The sequence below is a fragment of the Pan troglodytes genome, chromosome 13, assembly GCF_028858775.2.
Source record: "Pan troglodytes isolate AG18354 chromosome 13, NHGRI_mPanTro3-v2.0_pri, whole genome shotgun sequence".
In the NCBI taxonomy this organism is placed as follows: Eukaryota; Metazoa; Chordata; class Mammalia; order Primates; family Hominidae; genus Pan; species Pan troglodytes.
Genome location: NC_072411.2, coordinates 105523467 through 105540395, shown reverse-complemented (window position 1 = coordinate 105540395; position 16929 = coordinate 105523467). Strand labels below are relative to the sequence as shown.

The 16929-nt window shown below is 43.7% G+C and overlaps 1 protein-coding gene across 6 annotated transcripts in view; it reads right to left on the bottom strand.

Moving 5' to 3' along the window:
* Positions 1-6269: 6269 nt before the first annotated feature.
* Positions 6270-16929, bottom strand: part of CYP20A1 (cytochrome P450, family 20, subfamily A, polypeptide 1) — a 66689-nt gene continuing 56029 nt past the window's right edge. For 5 of the 6 annotated variants that reach the window (XM_009444035.5, XM_054680093.2, XM_516042.9 and 2 more), the window contains 2 exons: positions 13603-13692; positions 6270-13410 (listed from right to left, as the gene is read on the bottom strand). In XM_009444035.5, coding sequence (XP_009442310.1) covers positions 13260-13410; positions 13603-13692 — 241 coding nt within the window. In that variant the 3' untranslated portion in view covers positions 6270-13259. The remainder of the gene's footprint in view (positions 13411-13602; positions 13693-16929) is intronic. The other variant, XM_063791595.1, reaches the window with a different exon arrangement.

Genomic DNA, 16929 nt, shown 5'->3' with positions numbered 1-16929 from the left:
TGAACTACACAGGAAGCTGAGGTAGGAGGACTGTTTGAGCCTGGGAGGCAGAGGGTGCAGTGAGCTGAGATGGCACCACTGCACTCCAACCTGGGCAACAGAGTGAGACCCTGTCATAGAAAGAAGAGAAGGAAGGAAGGAAAGAAGGAAAGGAGGGAGGGAAGGAGGGAGGGAAAAGAAAGACTGGAAAAAAAAGAAAGGAGAAAGACAATACAGTGATGGTTTCACTTCCAGCAGTTCCTTGTGCTTCTTCCCCAATTATAGCCTATGACAGAAGCCTGTTGTGACCTTTGTCATGTAGTTATCTCCAAGTTCCTTCCTATGTTCCTCTCAGCCACTAACCTAAAATGTCCTTGAGCTATGTATTAGTTCGTTTTCACACTGCTTATAAAGAGATACCTGAGACTGGGCAATTTACAAAAGAAAGAGGTTTAATGGACTTACAGTTCCACATGGCTGGGGAGGCCTCACAATCATGGCAGAAGGTGAAAGGCACATCTCACATGTTGGCAGACAAGAGAAGAGAGCTTGTTCAGGGAAACTCCCATTTTTTAAAACCCATCAGATCTCATGAGACTTATTCACTATCACAAGAACAGAATGGGAAAGACCTACTCCCATGATTCAATTAACTCCGACCACCCAGTCCCTCCCACAACACGTGGGAATTCGAGATGAGATTTGGGTGGGGAAACAGCCAAACCATATCATTCCACTGTTGGCCTCTCCCAAATCTTATGTCCTCATATTTCAAAACCAATTATGCCTTCCCAACAGTCCTCCCAAAGTCTTAACTCATTTCAGTATTAACTCAAAAGTCCACAGTCCAAAGTCTCAACTGAGACAAGGCAAGTACCTCTGCTTATGAGCCTGTAAAATCAAAAGCAAGTTAGTTTCTTCCTAGATACAATGGGGATACAGGCATTGAGTAAATACAGCCATTCCACATGGGAGAAATTGGCCAAAACAAAGGGGCTACAGGCCAGATGCAAGTCCGAAATCCAGTGGGGCAGTCAAATCTTAAAGCTCCAAAATTATCTCCTTTGACTCCACGTCTCACATCCGAGTCATGCTGATGCAGAAAGTGGGTTCACATGGCCTTGGGCGACTCTGTCCCTGTGGCTTTGTAGGGTACAGCCGCCCTCTCAGCGGCTTTCATGGGCTGGCATTGAGTGTCTGTGGCTTTTCCAGGTGCACAGTGCAAGCTGTGGGTGGATCTACCATGCTGGGGTCTCGAGTATGATGGCCCTCTTCTCATAGCTCCACTAGGCAGTGCCCCAATGAGGACTCTGTGTGGGGGCTCTGACCCCACATTTCCCTTCTGCATTGTCCTAGCAGAGGTTCTCCATGAGTGCCCTGCCCCTGTAGCGACCTTCTTCCTGGACATCCAGGCATTTCCATACATTCTCTGAAATCTAGGCGGAGGTTCTCAAACTCCAATTCTTGACTTATGTGCACTTGCAGGCTCAACACCATGTGGAAGCTGCCAAGACTTGGGGCTTGGACCCTCTGAAGCCACAGTCTGAGCTCTATGTTGGTCCCTTTCACCCATGGCTGGAGTGGCTGGGACACAGGACACCAAGTCCCTAGGCTGTACACAGCACAGGGACCCTGGGCCCAGTCCACAAAACCACTTTTTCCTCCTAGGCTTCCGGGCCTGTGACGGGAGCCCTCTGTGAAGACCTCTGACATGCCCTGGAGACATTTTCCCCACTGTCTTGGGGATTAACATTTGGCTCCTCATTGCTTATGCAAATTTCTGCAGCCAGCTTGAATTTCTCCTCAGAAAATGGGATTTTCTTTTCTATCGCATTGTCAGGGGCAAATTTTCCAAAGCTCTGCTTCCCTTGTAAAACTGAATGCCTTTAACAGCACCCAAGTCAATTCTTAAATGCTTTGCTGCTTAAAAACTTCTTCCACCAGATACCCTAAATCATCTCTCTCAAGTTCAAAGTTCCACAAATCTCTAGGGCAGGGGCAAACACCACCAGTCTCTTTGCTAAGACATAGCAAGAGTCACCTTTGCTCCAGTTCCCAACAAGTTCCTCATCTCCATCTGAGACCATCTCAGCCTGGATTTCATTGTCCATATCATCATCAGCATTTTGGTCAAAGCCATTTAACAAGTATCTAGGGAGTTCCAAACTTTCCTACATTTTCCTATCTTCTTCTGAGCCCTCCAAACTGTTCCAACCTCTGCCTGTTACCCAGTTCCAAAGTTGCTTCCACATTTTTGGGTATCTTTTCAGCAGTGCCCCACTCTACTGGTACCAATTTACTGTATCAGTTTGTTTTCACACTGCTGATAAAGACATACCTGAGACTGGGCAATTTACAAAATAAAGAGGTTCATTGGACTTACAATTCCATGTGGCTGGGGAGGCCTTACAATCATGGTGGAAGGCAAGGAGGAGTAAGTTACATCTTACGTGGTTGGAAGCAGGCAAAGAGAGAGCTTGTGCAGGGAAACTCCCGGTTTAAAAACCATCAGATCTCATGAGACCCATTCACTAACAGGAGAACAGCACAGGAAAGACCCGCCCCCATGATTCAATCATCTCCCACTGGGTCCCTCCCACAACACCTGGGAATTATGGGAGCTACAAGATGAGATTTGGGGGGTGACAGAGCCAAACCATATCAAGCTGCTTCCCAACCCAGTACCTGGAGAGCTCTGGGTGCTAGAAGATTCAAGGTGGTAAAGCTCTAGGACGTGAGACTGTGGGGTTCTCCCTCCTGGGGTGAAACACAGGAAAAGACAGAGAACACAGTAATAATGCCATGTATGTTTTGTTTACTGCTATATCCCCAGTGTGTAGCATAAGATCTGGCACACATGGTCAATAAGCAACTGTTGTATGACAAATGGGTTCCATATCTTTGGGTGGGAATGGAAAAATCAGGACAGGGATAGGAGTCAGTGGAGCTAGAGGACACACTGGGCTCTGGCAGAAGAGAGGTGGAGGTAAGGGAGAGAATATGGTATTCAGGTGGTTCACTTTTAAGGCTATGGTCATTCTTAGACTAGAGAATCTCTGGACCATATATAGTTTAAGGAATTTGTCTCTAGATCATGTCGGGCAAAATGAGTTCTGTTTTATAAGAGACTACTTCTATGAAATCTGGATTTTACAGGAACTGGTTTCATAGATGTTATTGGAAAAAAGAGTACCTTCATCAAATACATTTGGAACATTCAGAGTTTAACCAAGTTAAAGTAGTTTTCTTTCTTTTTTTTCTTTTTTTTTTTTTAAGACAGAGTCTCGCATTTTCACCCAGGCTGGAGTGCAGTGGCACAATCTCGGCTCACTGCAAGCTCTGCCTCCCAGGTTCACACCATTCTCCCGCCTCAGCCTCCCAAGTAGCTGGGACTACAGGCGCCCGCCACCACACCTGGCTAATTTTTTGTATTTTTAGTAGAGACGGGGTTTCACCGTTGTTAGCCAGGATCATCTCAATCTCTTGACCTCGTGATCCACCCACCTCGGCCTCCCAAAGTACTGGGATTACAGGCGTGAGCCACCATGCCTGGCCTAAAGTAGGTTCCTTTACAGTAGGACTTTTCGGCTCTTCCAATATTAATATATATATTATAAATATCTGAGAAAGAATATAGTATGGAGAATCTGAGAATGAATATCAAGAAAACTTCTCAGAGTATCTTACAGGATGGTGTTTCATGAGACATTGTGGGAAATAATGCTCTCACTAACCTTGTAAAAAACCCTTATCTTTAAACATTTCTTGGTTCAATGATCATCTAGTAATAAGATATAGAAGGAACAGGATGGGGTCGGGCGCAGTGGCTCACGCCTGTAATCCCAGCACTTTGGGAGGCTGAGGAGGGCAGATCACCTGAGGTTGGGAGTTTGAGACCAGCCTGGCCAACATGGAGAAACCCCGTCTGTACTAAAAATACAACAAACAAACAAACAAAATTAGCCGGGCATGGTGGTGCGTGCCTGTAATTCCAGTTACTCAGGAGGCTGAAGCAGGAGAATTGCTTGAACCCGGGAGGCGGAAGTTGCAGTGAGCTGAGATTGCACCATTGCACTCCAGCCTTGGCGGCAAGAGCAAAACTCCATCTCAAAAAAAAAAGAAAAAGAGGAAAAAGATATAGAAGGAACAAATGACTACTTGGTTACCAACTATTTTAGTTGTATTTTGTATAGTACTATATTATAAATCTATGTTCACATCTAACACAGGCATGAGTGGAAGGCAGGCATACAACATCCTCTTAAACACTTCTATTAATGGAGTATTCAGCACATCACAAAGTAGCTTTATGGATAGCTTGGCTTCTGAATTTTTTTAAACTATTAAGTAACATTAATAATTTCCTTTATTCTATGTGCACAGAACACCGGCAATAAAGATTTCATTCATTTACTCAAAAATATTTACTGGTTGCCTTTTTGGGGACAGGTACTTTATGACTTTATGACATAGTTACAATGGTAAAGTAACAAAATTTCATTTCATACCATCAAGTGTTTAAAATTAAAATAAGTATTTTAGATGTAGATAAATATGTTTTTCTAAAAATTACCAAACAGGATATAAGTAATTTATTTGATCATGGCATTTTATCACATACTATAACAAGATCTATTTATCACATACTATAACAAGATCTATTCCCAGTATCTAGAAAGCAAGTCAACGGGCCGGGCGCAGTGGCTCACGTCTGTAATCCGAGCACTTTGGGAGGCCGAGGTAGGTAGATTATGAGCACAAGAGATCAAGACCATCCTGGCAAACATGGTGAAATCCTGTCTCTACTAAAAATAAAAAAATTAGCTGGGGGTGGTTGGCGTGCGACTGTAGTCCCAGCTACTCGGCAGGCTGAGGCAGGAGAATTACTTGAACCTGAGAGGGGGAGGTTGCAGTGAGCTGAGATTGCACCACTGCACTCCAGCCTGGTGACAGAGGGAGACTCGGTCTCAAAAAAAAAAAAAAAAAAAAAAAAAAAGACAGCCACCGAACTGTAAACCAATTAAATTGGGAGTAGAACTGGAAGAGTGTGATTTATTACCTTGTTTATAGCCTGAATGTCTTACAAAATGGGTCCCAACTCAAACTTTACAATTATCCATTTAGCGTCATAAAATTCTATAAGTCAAATATTAAAATTGATCTATAAGTCTATTCCCTTTAAAAAAGCCTATTCCCTGAAGCTCTTACAAAAATGAAGTAATAAAGGTATATGTTTAACATGTATTTATTTATTTATTTGAGGGTTGTGCTTTGTCACCTAGGCTGGAGTGCAGTGGCATGATCATGGCTCACTGCAACCTCTACTTCCTGGGCTCAAGCAATCCTCCCACCTCAGCCTCCTGAGTAGTTGGGACTACAGGTGTGCGCCAGCACACCTGGCTAATTTTTGTATTTTTTGTAGAGATGCAGTTTCGCCATGTTGCCTAGGCTAGTCTCAAACACCTGGACTCACCCAATAAGCCTGACTTGGCCTCTCCAAGTGTTGGGATTACAGGCATGAGCCACCACACCCAGCTGGAAAATGTTTAAAATTTATTAAGTGAAAAGTAGCTCATGCTGCAATGAACGTACTATGTAAAAATGTATGTATGTGGAACAGGGAAAAATATAAACAGTCATAGAAATGTGGTTAGGTTGGTAGCATTCTTTTTCCTCTTAAAAATTCCTTTTTTTGGCCGGGCGCTGTGGCTCACACCTGTAATCCCAGCACTTTGGGAGGCCGCGGTGGACAGATCACAAGGTCAGGAGATCAAGACCATCCTGGCTAACATGGTGAAACCCCATCTCTACTAAAAATACAAAAAATTAGCTGGGCATGGAGGCACTCGCCTGTAGTCGCAGCTACTCGGGAGGCTGAGGCAGGAGAATCGCTTGAACTGGGGAGATGGAGGTTGTAGTGAGCCCAGATCATGCCACTGCACTCAAGCCTGGGCTGAGACCTCCAGAGTCTGGCTGAGACCTCTGGAGTCTCACTCTGTCACCTAGGCTGGAGTACAGTGGTGCGATCTCGGCACACTGCAACCTCCACCTCCCAGACGTTCTCCTGCCTCGGCCTCTCAACTAGCTGGGATTACATTCGCCCGCCTCCACATCCACTGATTTTTGTATTTTTAGTAGAGATGGGGTTTCCCCATGTTGGCCAGGCTGTTCTTGAACTCCTGACCTCAAGTTATACGCACACTTTGGACTCCCAAAGTGCTGGGATTACAGGTGTGAGCCACGGCACCAGCCAAAAATTTCTTTAAATATTAATGGTATATTATTCTCTCAATAAGTTTTTTTTTTTTTTTTTTTTTTTGAGACAGTCTTGTTTTATTGCCTAAGCTGGAGTGCAGTGGCACAATCTCAACTCACTGCAACCTCCACCTCCCAGGTTTATTTTTTTTCTCATGCCTCAGCCTCCCAAGAAGCTGGGATTACAGGCATGTGCCCCAAAGGCCAGTTAAGTTTTCTTTTTCTTTTTTTCTTTTTTCTTGGTTGAGACGGATTTTCGCTCGTCACCCACACTGGAGTGCAATGGCGCGATCTCGGCTCACTGCAACCTCTGACTCTTGGGTTCAAGCGATTCTCCTGCCTCAGCCTCCCGAGTAGCTGGGATTAGAGGCACCTGTCACCACGCCCGCTACTTTTGGTATTTTTAGTAGAGATGGAGTTTCACCACGTTGGCCAGGCTGATCTCAAACTCCTGGCCTCAAGTGATTCACCTGCCTTGGCCTCCCAAAGTGCTGGAATTACAGGCCCGGCCTATTTTTGCAATAATTATGAATAGCACACCATTTAAACCTGTTGATTGAGCCCTCCTTAAATAACTAAATACACTACTGGCCAACATGGTGAAAACCTGTCTCCACTAAAAACACAAAAAAATGGCCGGGCACAGTGGCTCATGCCTGTAATCCCAGCACTTCAGGAGGCCAAGGGGTGTGAATCACCTGAGGTTAGGAGTTCAAGACCAGCCTGGCCAACATGGTGAAACCCTGTCTCTACTAAAAAAAAATACAAAAATTAGCTGAGTGTAGTGGCACATACCTGTAGTCTCAGCTACTCAGGAGGCTGAGGCAGGAGAATTGCTTGAACCTGGGAGGCAGGGGTTGCAGTGAGCCAAGATCGTGCCACCACACTCCAGCCTGGGTGACACAGCGAGACTCCATCTCAAAATAAATAAATAAATAAAAAGAAAGGGACCGAGCGCGGTGGCTCATGCTTGTAATCCCAGCACTCTGGGAGGCTGAGTTGGGCAGATCACAAGGTCAAGAGTTCAAGACCAGCCTGACCAACACGGTAAAACCCCATCTCTACTAAAAATACAAAAATGAGCTGGGTGTGATGGCACGCGCCTGTAACCCCAGTTACTCAAAAGGCTGAGGCAAGAGAATCGCTTGAACCTGGGAGGCAGAGGTTGCAGTGAGCCGAGATCACGCCACTGCATTCCAGCCTGGTGACAGAGTGAGACTCTGTCACACACACACAAAAAAGATAAAGAATGACAAAAATCTGTGCCTACATTCAGAGTGACAAGAATACTAATGTTCTGCTTGTAGAAAAGACTATTGGTTCAGAATATGTTAAATGCAAATAATATTTTGTATAATATATATAAATTACATATGCATAAAAAGAGTATCTATATTAGAATCTTTTTTTTTTGAGACAGGGTCTTGCTCTGTCAACCATGCTGGAGTGCAGTGGCACTACCACAGCTCACTGTAGCCTTGACTTCCTGAGCTCAAGCCATCCTCTCGCCTCAGCCTCCTGAATAGTTGGGACTACAGGTGGTGCCACCAAGGTTGGCTAAGTTTTTATATTTTTTAATAGAAACAAGGTTTTGCCACGTTGCCCAGGCTGGTCTCAAACTTCTAAAAGCTCAAGCAATCTGGCCGCCTTGAACTCCCAAAGTGCTGGAGTTATAGGCATGAGTCACTGTGCCCAGCCTACATTAGAATCTTAACAGTGGGGCTGGGCATGGTGCCCCACGCCTGTAATCCCAGCACTTTGGGAGGTCAAGGTGGGCAGACTACTTGAGGTTGAGGAGTTCGAGGCCAGCCTGGCCAACATGGTGAAACTCCATCTGTACTAAGAACACAAAAATTAGCCAGGTGTGGTGGCACATGTTTGCAATCCCAGCTACTTGGGAGGCTGAGGCGGGAGGATCACTTGAACCTGGGAAGCAGAGGTTGCAGTGAGCCGAGATGGTGCCATGGCACTCCAGCCTGGGCAATAGACAGCGGGACTCAGTCTCAAAAAAAAAAAAAAAAAAAAAAAGAATCTTAACAGTGGTTAACTTCAAATAGTGAGACTATGACTATTAACTGACTGAGTTTGACATTTTTGTGTTTTCCTAGATTTTTCTATAATAAACATTATTATTTCATAATAAAGCAGTAAAGATTTTTTACACAAACTATTTTAAGATAAACAAATTTTGACATAGGGGTTATAAGTTAGGTAGAATCTATTTATATAAAAAATGGAACTGTACTTTTGTGGGCCAAATAAGCACTATGTAAGTTTTTTTAATTTTCCCAAACACATGCACAGAATTAATATTGCCTTAAATTTTGTTAGCACAAGTTTGAGAGAGCTCTTTAGTTCATAAAAAAATGTTTTATGGACCAGGTGCGGTGGCTCACACCTGCAATCTCAACACTTTGGGAGGCCCAGGTGGGAGGATCGCTTGAGCCTAGGAGTTTGAGACAAGACTGGGCGACGCAGGGAGACCCTGTCTCAAAAAAACAAAACCAAAAACAAACAAACAAAAAAACAGCTGGGCATGGTGGCATGCATATGTAGTCCCAGCTACTCTAGAGGCTGAGGTGAGATTGCTGGAGCCCAGGAGGTGGAGGCTACAATAAGCTGTGATCATGCCAATGCACTCCAGCTTGGTCAACAAAGCAAGACTGTGCCTCAAAAAAAAAAGAAAAGAAAAGAAAGAAAGAAAAGAAAAAGAAAAAAAGTTATGTACTTATGGTTTTTTTTTTTTTTTTGGATAGAGTTTCACTCTTCTTGCCCAGGCTGGAGTGCAATGGTGCAATCTTGGCTCACCACAACCTTCCCCTACTGGGTTCAAGCGATTCTCCTGTTTCAGCCTCCCCAGTAGCTGGGATTAAAGGCATGTGCCACCACGCCCGGCTAATTTTGTATTTTTAGTAGAGATGAGGTTTCTCCATGTTGGTCAGGCTGGTCTTGAACTCCTGACTTCAGGTGATCTGCCCGCCTCAGCCTCCCAAAGTGCTGGGATTACAGGTGTGAGCCACCTCGCCTGGCCGTTTTTTTTTTTTTTTTTTTTTCTGAGACGGAGTTTTGCTCTTGTTGCCCAGGCTGGAGTGCAATGGCACGATCTCGGCTCATCGCAACCTCTGCCTCATGGGTTCAAGCGATTTTCCTGCCTCAGCGTCCCAAGTAGCTAGGATTACAGGGATGCTCCATCATGCCCAGCTAATTTTGTATTTTTGGTAGAGACAGGGTTTCTCCATGTTGGTCAGGCTGGTCTCAAACTCCCGAACTCAGGTGATTTACCCGCCTTGGCCTCCCAAAGAGCTGGGATTACAGGTGTGAGCCACTGTGCCCGGCCATGCTTATGTTTTTTAACAATACACTTCTGAACTATCAAAAAGAATATAAATCAAAATCACTGAAGTAGTTTTTAAAAACTCCAAAAGCTACAAAACTTACTTACTTCAATATCAATTAAAAACCCATCTGATAGTGCAATAACTTGACTCCTGCTAGAATCATTCTATAAGCCATCAGTGACAGTGAAGTGGCCAAAATTTGAGTCATTTGATAAATACAAAGAACACAGATTTTTGTCATTCTTACTGTGAAGAAAAACAGTGAATGAATAACTTAGTTTATATATTAACAGTACTTTTATTTAAAAAATTATCTAGAGAATAACTTCTTTTTAATCATTTGTTAGTCATGTAACTATGGATAAAACATACTAATTTAGCTGATTCCTCTATGCTCTCTTTTCCTTGATTCCAATCATTATTAGTTATTCTACACTGCCTCATTTATTGGCAGTTATGCCAACTGGCTGACTCTGGTTCAACTGCCCTATTTTTGCTCTCATCATTGTTTATCATATCTCACTTGCTTTAAACTCCACCTCTTTCATCTCATCTGATCTGACACTTGGTTTACATATCAATTGGCTACTCTGCCAGTTTCCAACCCATTCGAGGTACTTGGGTAACAAAGGAAGATGCTCTATACACACAAAACCACAGAAAATAAGTGGGAAGGGATAATAAATTTCACTTAAAGTTTTAGAATTTTTCTTTTTTTTTTTTTGAGACGGAGTTTCACTCTTGTTGCCCAGGCTGGAGTGCAATGGCGCGATCTTGGCTCACCGCAACCTCTGCCTCCCAGGTTCAAGCAGTTCTCCTGCCTCAGCCTCCCGAGTAGCTGGTATTACAGGCATGCACCACCACGCCTGGCTAATTTTGTATTTTTAGTAGAGACGGGGTTTCTCCATGTTGGTCAGGCTGGTCTTGAACGCCTGACCTCAGGTGATCTGCCTGCCTCGGCCTCCCAAAGTGCTGGGATTACAGGCATGAGCCATCACGCCCGGCCAAAGTTTTAGAATTTAAGTTATTCCAAAAAAAGTTTTTTTTTTCAAAAATACAGACTGCATCCAATTAAATTCTATGTTAACTGGTAATGACTAGGTCTAAAATGTTAGGTATTTACCAATAAATGACATAAAATAACTCAACAACAAAGGGATTTTTTTTTTTAAGAGATAGGGTCTCACTTTATCACTCAGGTTTGGCTGAGGGCAGTGGTGTGATCGCAGCTTACTGAAGCCTCCAACTCCTGGGCTCAAGTGATCCTCCCGCCTCAGTCTACTAGAGTATATTCTTGAAAGCAAAATTACAAATGAAATTCAGCAGTGTTAAAAATAAGCCCACTTGCAGACAATTATCATTTTTCTTCCTTTCTTTCCTCACTATCTGTACTTGGCATATTTCCTACAGTGGCTGTCTTAAAGAAAAAAAGGAATCCTTCACAAATAGTGTAGCCAAAAAAGTTGGACTAATATACAATGCTATCAGTAAAGTATTATATATAAAATTTATAAGTGCTAAAGTGTAATTTTGAAAGACACTTAAGATACTCCTTTTTTTTTTGAGACAGGGTCTCAGCCCTGTCGCCCAGGCTGGATTGCACTAGCACAACATCAGCTCACTGCAACCTCCACCTCCCAGGTTCAAGGGATTCTCCTGCCTCAGCCTCCCAAGTAGCTGGGACTACAGGCGCACGCCAGCATGTCCAGCTAATTTTTTGTATTTTTAGTAGAGATGGGCTTTCACCATGTTGGCCAGGATGGTCTCAAATCTCTCGACCTCGTGATCTGCCCATGTCGGCTTCCCAAAGTGTTAGGATAACAGGCATGAGCTACCGTGCCCGGCCTACTTAAAATATTCTTGAAATAGCTCCCCCCACCTCCTTTTTTTTTTTTTGAGAGTGAGTTTCACTCGACACCCAGGCTGGAGTGCAGTGGTGCGATCTTGGCTCACTGCAACCTCTGCCTCCCAGGTTCAAGCGATTATCCTGCCTCAGCCTCCTGAGTAGCTGGGATTACAAATGTGCACCACCACATCTGGCTAATTTTTTTTTTTTTTTTTGTATTTTTAGTAGAGACGGGGTTTCACCAAGTTGGCCTGGCTGGTCTCGAACACCTGACCTCAATTGATCCACCTGCCTTGGCCTCCCAAAGTATTATAGGCATGAGCCACCGAGCCCGGCCTTTTTTGTTTTTTGTTTTTTTAAAGACAGGGTTTTGCTCTGTTGCCCAGGCTGGAGTGCAGTGGTGTGATCACAGATCACTGCAGCCTTGACCTCTCCTGGTCTCAAGTGATCCTCCCACCTCAGCCTCCAGAACAGCTGGGACTACAGGTGTGTGTCACTATGCCCAGTAATTTTTTTGTATATTTGTAGAGGCAGGGTCTCCCAATGTTGCCTGGGCTGGTCTCAAACTCCTGGGCTCAAGCAATCCACCAGCTTTGGCCTTCCAAAGTTCTAGGATTATAGGCACGAGCCACTGTGCCCTGCCCCAATATTTTGTTACTTACTAGTGAGACTAAACACTTTTCTAAAAGTTTGTTAGCCATACTATCCTATAAAAGCTGTTTGTTCAGGTCTTTTGTCCATTTATCTTTTTTTTTTGTTTTTCTTGAGACAGAGTCTTGCTCTGTGGCCCAGGCTGGAGTGCAGGGGTGCAATCTCGGCTCACTGCAAGCTCCGCCTCCCAGGTTCAAACGATTCTCTTGCCTCAGCCTCCTGAGTAGCTGGGATTACAGGCATGTGCCACCATGCCCAGCTAATTTTTGTGTGTGTGTTTTTCAGTAGAGATGGGGTTTCACCATGTTGGCCAGGCTGATCTCGAATTCCTGACCTCAGGTGCTCCACCCGCCTCAGCCTCCCAAAGTACTGGGATTACAGGGGTGAGCCACCGCACCCGGCCAATTTTCTGTATTTTTAATAGAGACAGGGTTTCATCCTGTTGGCCAGGCTGGCCTCGAACTTCGGACCTCAGGTGATCCACCCGCCTCGGCCTCCCAAAGTGCTGGGATTACAGGTGTGGGCCACCACACCCAGCCAATTTTTTTGTATTTTTAGTAGAGACAGGGTTTCATCATGTTGGCCAGGCTGGTCGCAAACTCCTGACCTCAGGTGATCCACCCACCTCAGCATCCCAAAGTGCTGGGATTACAGGCGTGAGCCACCACTCCCCGCCAATTTTTTGTATTTTTAGTAGAGATGGGGTTTCATCATGTTGGCCAGACTGGTCTCAAACTCTGGACCTCAGGTGATCCACCTGCCTCAGCCTCCCAAAGTGTAGGGATTACAGGTGTGAGCCACCGCGCCCAGCCTATGTTTCTATTTTATACATATTCAACAAACATGATTCCCCAACTTCTGCAAAATAATTTCTTTTTCAAGAACATTGATTTTAGAGCTCACACTAAGAAAAAGAATACAAAAATAATGGCATAGAAAGTGAAAAAACAAAAATAAAAAGTAGAAAGCTAAAGTTTCCCATTAAAATGATCAATATACTGTGCAGTAAGTCAAATGTGTACAATGAATTAAGAAAATATGATATATAAAAATCCAAATTTACAAAATTAAGTACAAATAGGTGTTTATATTACAAAGTGATACTGGTTTATAAAAGGATTCAACATAGATTTTTTTTAAATGGTTGTTTTCCTCAATCAATTTAACAATGATTTTAAATGTATAAAATTTTAATATCTCTTTGAGACAGTGATCCAAGCTTCTTCCCTTGATGATGTTACCAGTTCATACTTTGTTTCAATAACCTGTCCCTCCACAGAAAGTAGGTGCAGTCTCTTCACCAATACACTAAGAAGTACTGTGGTCACCATATATGCAAACCTAGTCAGGAAGAAAGTCAATTAGTTACTAAAGATTAAAAATTATACTTTAAACCTGCACGTTCTGCACATGAACCCCAGAACTTAAAGTACAATAATAATAAAAAAAATACTTTAATCATACAGATTGCCCATTCTCATCAACAGTGATCATCAAAATTCTAAGAACAGAGTCTGGCATTCTATTATTCACCTCAACTCTGGACACTCCTGTGTGCCTGAGAATCCAAGTGAGGAAAAAGTTTTCATTACTAATTCATCATCAAACCGATCTGGATCAAACCTACAAAGAAAATTTGAGGTTAATCACAATATAGCTCCACTGGCATCTTACATGTTGACACTAAAAGAACACAAGTATGTAACAAAGTTAAAAATCAACTGAAAATAGAAAGTGCTCTTACATTATATTTAAATGCCACTTATTTTTATGTTCCCAAATTATTTAACATATATTTAGTCTATTGCTGTTTCTTACTATATTCCATTTTTTGAGACAGGGTCTCGCTCTGTCACCCAGGCTGGAGGGCAATGGTGCAATCAAGGCTCAATGCAGCCTCGACCTCCTGGACTTAAACTATCCTTCTACCTCAGCTTCCTGAGTAGCTGTGACTATAAGCACATGCCACCAGGCCCAGCTACTTTTAACAGTTTTTTGTACAGACAGGTTCTCCCTATGTTGCCCAGGCTGATCTTGAACTCCTAGGCTCAAGTGATCCTCCTGCCTCAATCTCTCGAAGTGCTGGGATTATAGGTGTGTGAGCCACCGCGACTGGCACTTTATTATTTCTCTCTTTTTTTCTTTTTTTGAGACGGAGTCTTGTTCTGTCACCAGGCTGGAGTGCAGTAGCGTGATCTCGGCTCATTGCAACCACCACATCCCAGGTTCAAGCAATTCTCCTGTCTCAGCCTCCCAAGTAGCTGGGACTACAGGTGCACACCACCACACCCAGCTAATTTTTTTATTTTTAGTAGAGACGGGGTTTCACCATGTTGGCCAGGATGGTCTCGATCTCTTGACCTCGTGATCCACCTGCCTTGGCCTCCCAAAGTGCTGGGATTATAGGTATGAGCCACGGCACCCGGCCTACTTTATTATTTCTAAATGATAGATGCAAAATATATTTCTCGAGAAAACCAAGGTATAAGATTGTTACATCAGTTTATATTATTTTGTGAAATATAAGGATAAATCATAGAAAATCATACAATGAATTTTTAAATAAATTTAAGACCTGTTACATGAGACCACCTTATCAATATGTAAGACATTTTATATTGCCTCTTCAACTGAAATTTATGTCTTAAAATTGGAGGCTCCAGCCTTAAAACTATATTTATCAATTATATTACATCCAGATTTATTAATAGGTGAGAGAGGCTGGACATAGTGGCTCACGCCTGTAATCCTAGCACTTTGTGACGCCAAGGTGGGAGGATTGCTTGAGCCCAGGAATTCGAGACCAGCCTGGGCAACATAGCGAGACCTCATCTCTATTAAAAATTTTTGGCCAGGCGCGGTGGCTGACGCCTGTAATCCCAGCACTTTGGGAGGCCGAGGCAGGCAGATCACGAAGTCAGGAGATTGAGACCACAGTGAAACCCCATCTCTACTAAAAATACAAAAAAAAAAAAGTAGCCGGGCACAGTGGCGGGCGCCTGTAGTCCCAGCTACTAGGGAGGCTGAAGCAGGAGAATGGCATGAACCCGGGAGGCGGAGCTTGCAGTGAGCCGGGATCGCGCCACTGCACTCCAGCCTGGGCGACAGAGTGAGACTCTGTCTCAAAAAAAAAAAAAAAAAATTTTTTTTTAAAAGGCTGGGCACAGTGGCTCAAGGCTGTAATCCCAGCACTTTGGGAAGCAGAGGCAGGTGATCACGAGGTCAAAAGATTGAGACCATCCTGGGCAACATGGTGAAACCCCGTCTCTACTAAAAACATAAAAATTAGCTGGGCGTGGTGGTGCATGCCTGTAGTCTCAGCTACTTGGGAGGCTGAGGCAGGAGAATCGCTTGAACCCGGGAGGCGGAGGTTGCAGTGAGCCAAGATTGCACCACTGCACTCCAGCCTGGTGACAGATTGAGACTCTGTCCAAAAAAAAAAGATATACGTTGCTTCTCTTAAGCCACTGAATTCTAGGAGGGTATCTGGATTAAAGCGAATGAAAAGCGTACTCTATATATGTGTGATTATTATCATTATTTTTTATTTTATTTTTTATTTTTTTGAAATGGAGTTTCATTCTTGTTGCCCAGGCTGGGGTGCAATGAGATGACCTCGGCTCACTGCAACCTCCACCTCTCCTGCCTCAGCCTCCCGAGTAGCTGGGATTACAGGCATGCGCCACCACACCTGGCTAATTTTGCATTTTTAGTAGAGAAGGGGTTTCTCCATGTTGGTCAGGCTGGTCTCAAACCCCCGACCTCAGGTGATCCGCCTGCCTCGGCCTCCCAAAGTGCTGGGATTACAGGTTATTGTGCCCAGCCCATTATTTTTCATAGTTGGCGTCTTGCTTATTCCAAGACCAGCCTGGCAACAGAGCGAGATTCTGTCTCGAAAAAAATAAAAATAAATTAAAAATTAAAAAAAATTAGCCAGGCATGGTAGCGTATACCTATAGTTCCAGTTACTCTGGAGGGTGAGGTAGGAGCATTACTTGAGCCCAGGAGGTTGAGGCTGCAGTGAGCCTGTGTTTACATCACTGCACTCCAGCCTGGGTGACAGAGCATGACCCTGTCTCTGTCCCTAAAGAAACAATAAAAATAAAAAATAAAGTCAGGGAAATGAAGGGCCTAAGAAACATTTTTTGTTCTATAGAATTTCACTCTGTAAAGTCATTGAAGAAATGCATATATTAAAAACAAAACAAATAACCCACGTACCACAGAACAAAAAAATTCCTCGCAAAAACAAGTATTTTTAAACGACTTAAACTCTGAATTTTTAAAAAAGGGAAATTCTTGGGAGCTAAGGTATGAGGACGTAAAGACATAAGAATGATACCAATGGACTTTAGGGACTTGGGGGAAAGGGTGGGGCGATGAGGGATAGAAGACTACACATTGGGTACAGTGTACACTGCTTGGGTGACGGTTGCACCAAAATCTCAGAAATCACCACCAAAGAAATACCACCTGTTCCCCAAAAACCTATTGAAATAAAAAATAAATTTAAAAAAAGCAAAAAGAGAAGCAATAAAGAACAGAAAAATGCACTGGGGAAAAAAAAAAAAAAAAGAGGCCGGGCGCAGTGGCTGTAATCCTGCACTTTGGGAGGCTGAGGCGGGTGGATCATGAGGTCAGGAGATCGAGACCATCCTGGCTAACATGGTGAAACCCTGTCTCTACTAAAACTACAAAAAATTAGCTGGGCGTGGTGGCGGGTGCCTGTAGTCCCAGCTACTCGGGCGGCTGAGGCAGGAGAATTATTTGAACCTGGGAGGCGGAGCTTGCAGTGACACTAGATCGTACCACTGCACTCCAGCCTGGGCGACAGAGCGAGACTCCATCTCAAAAAAAAAA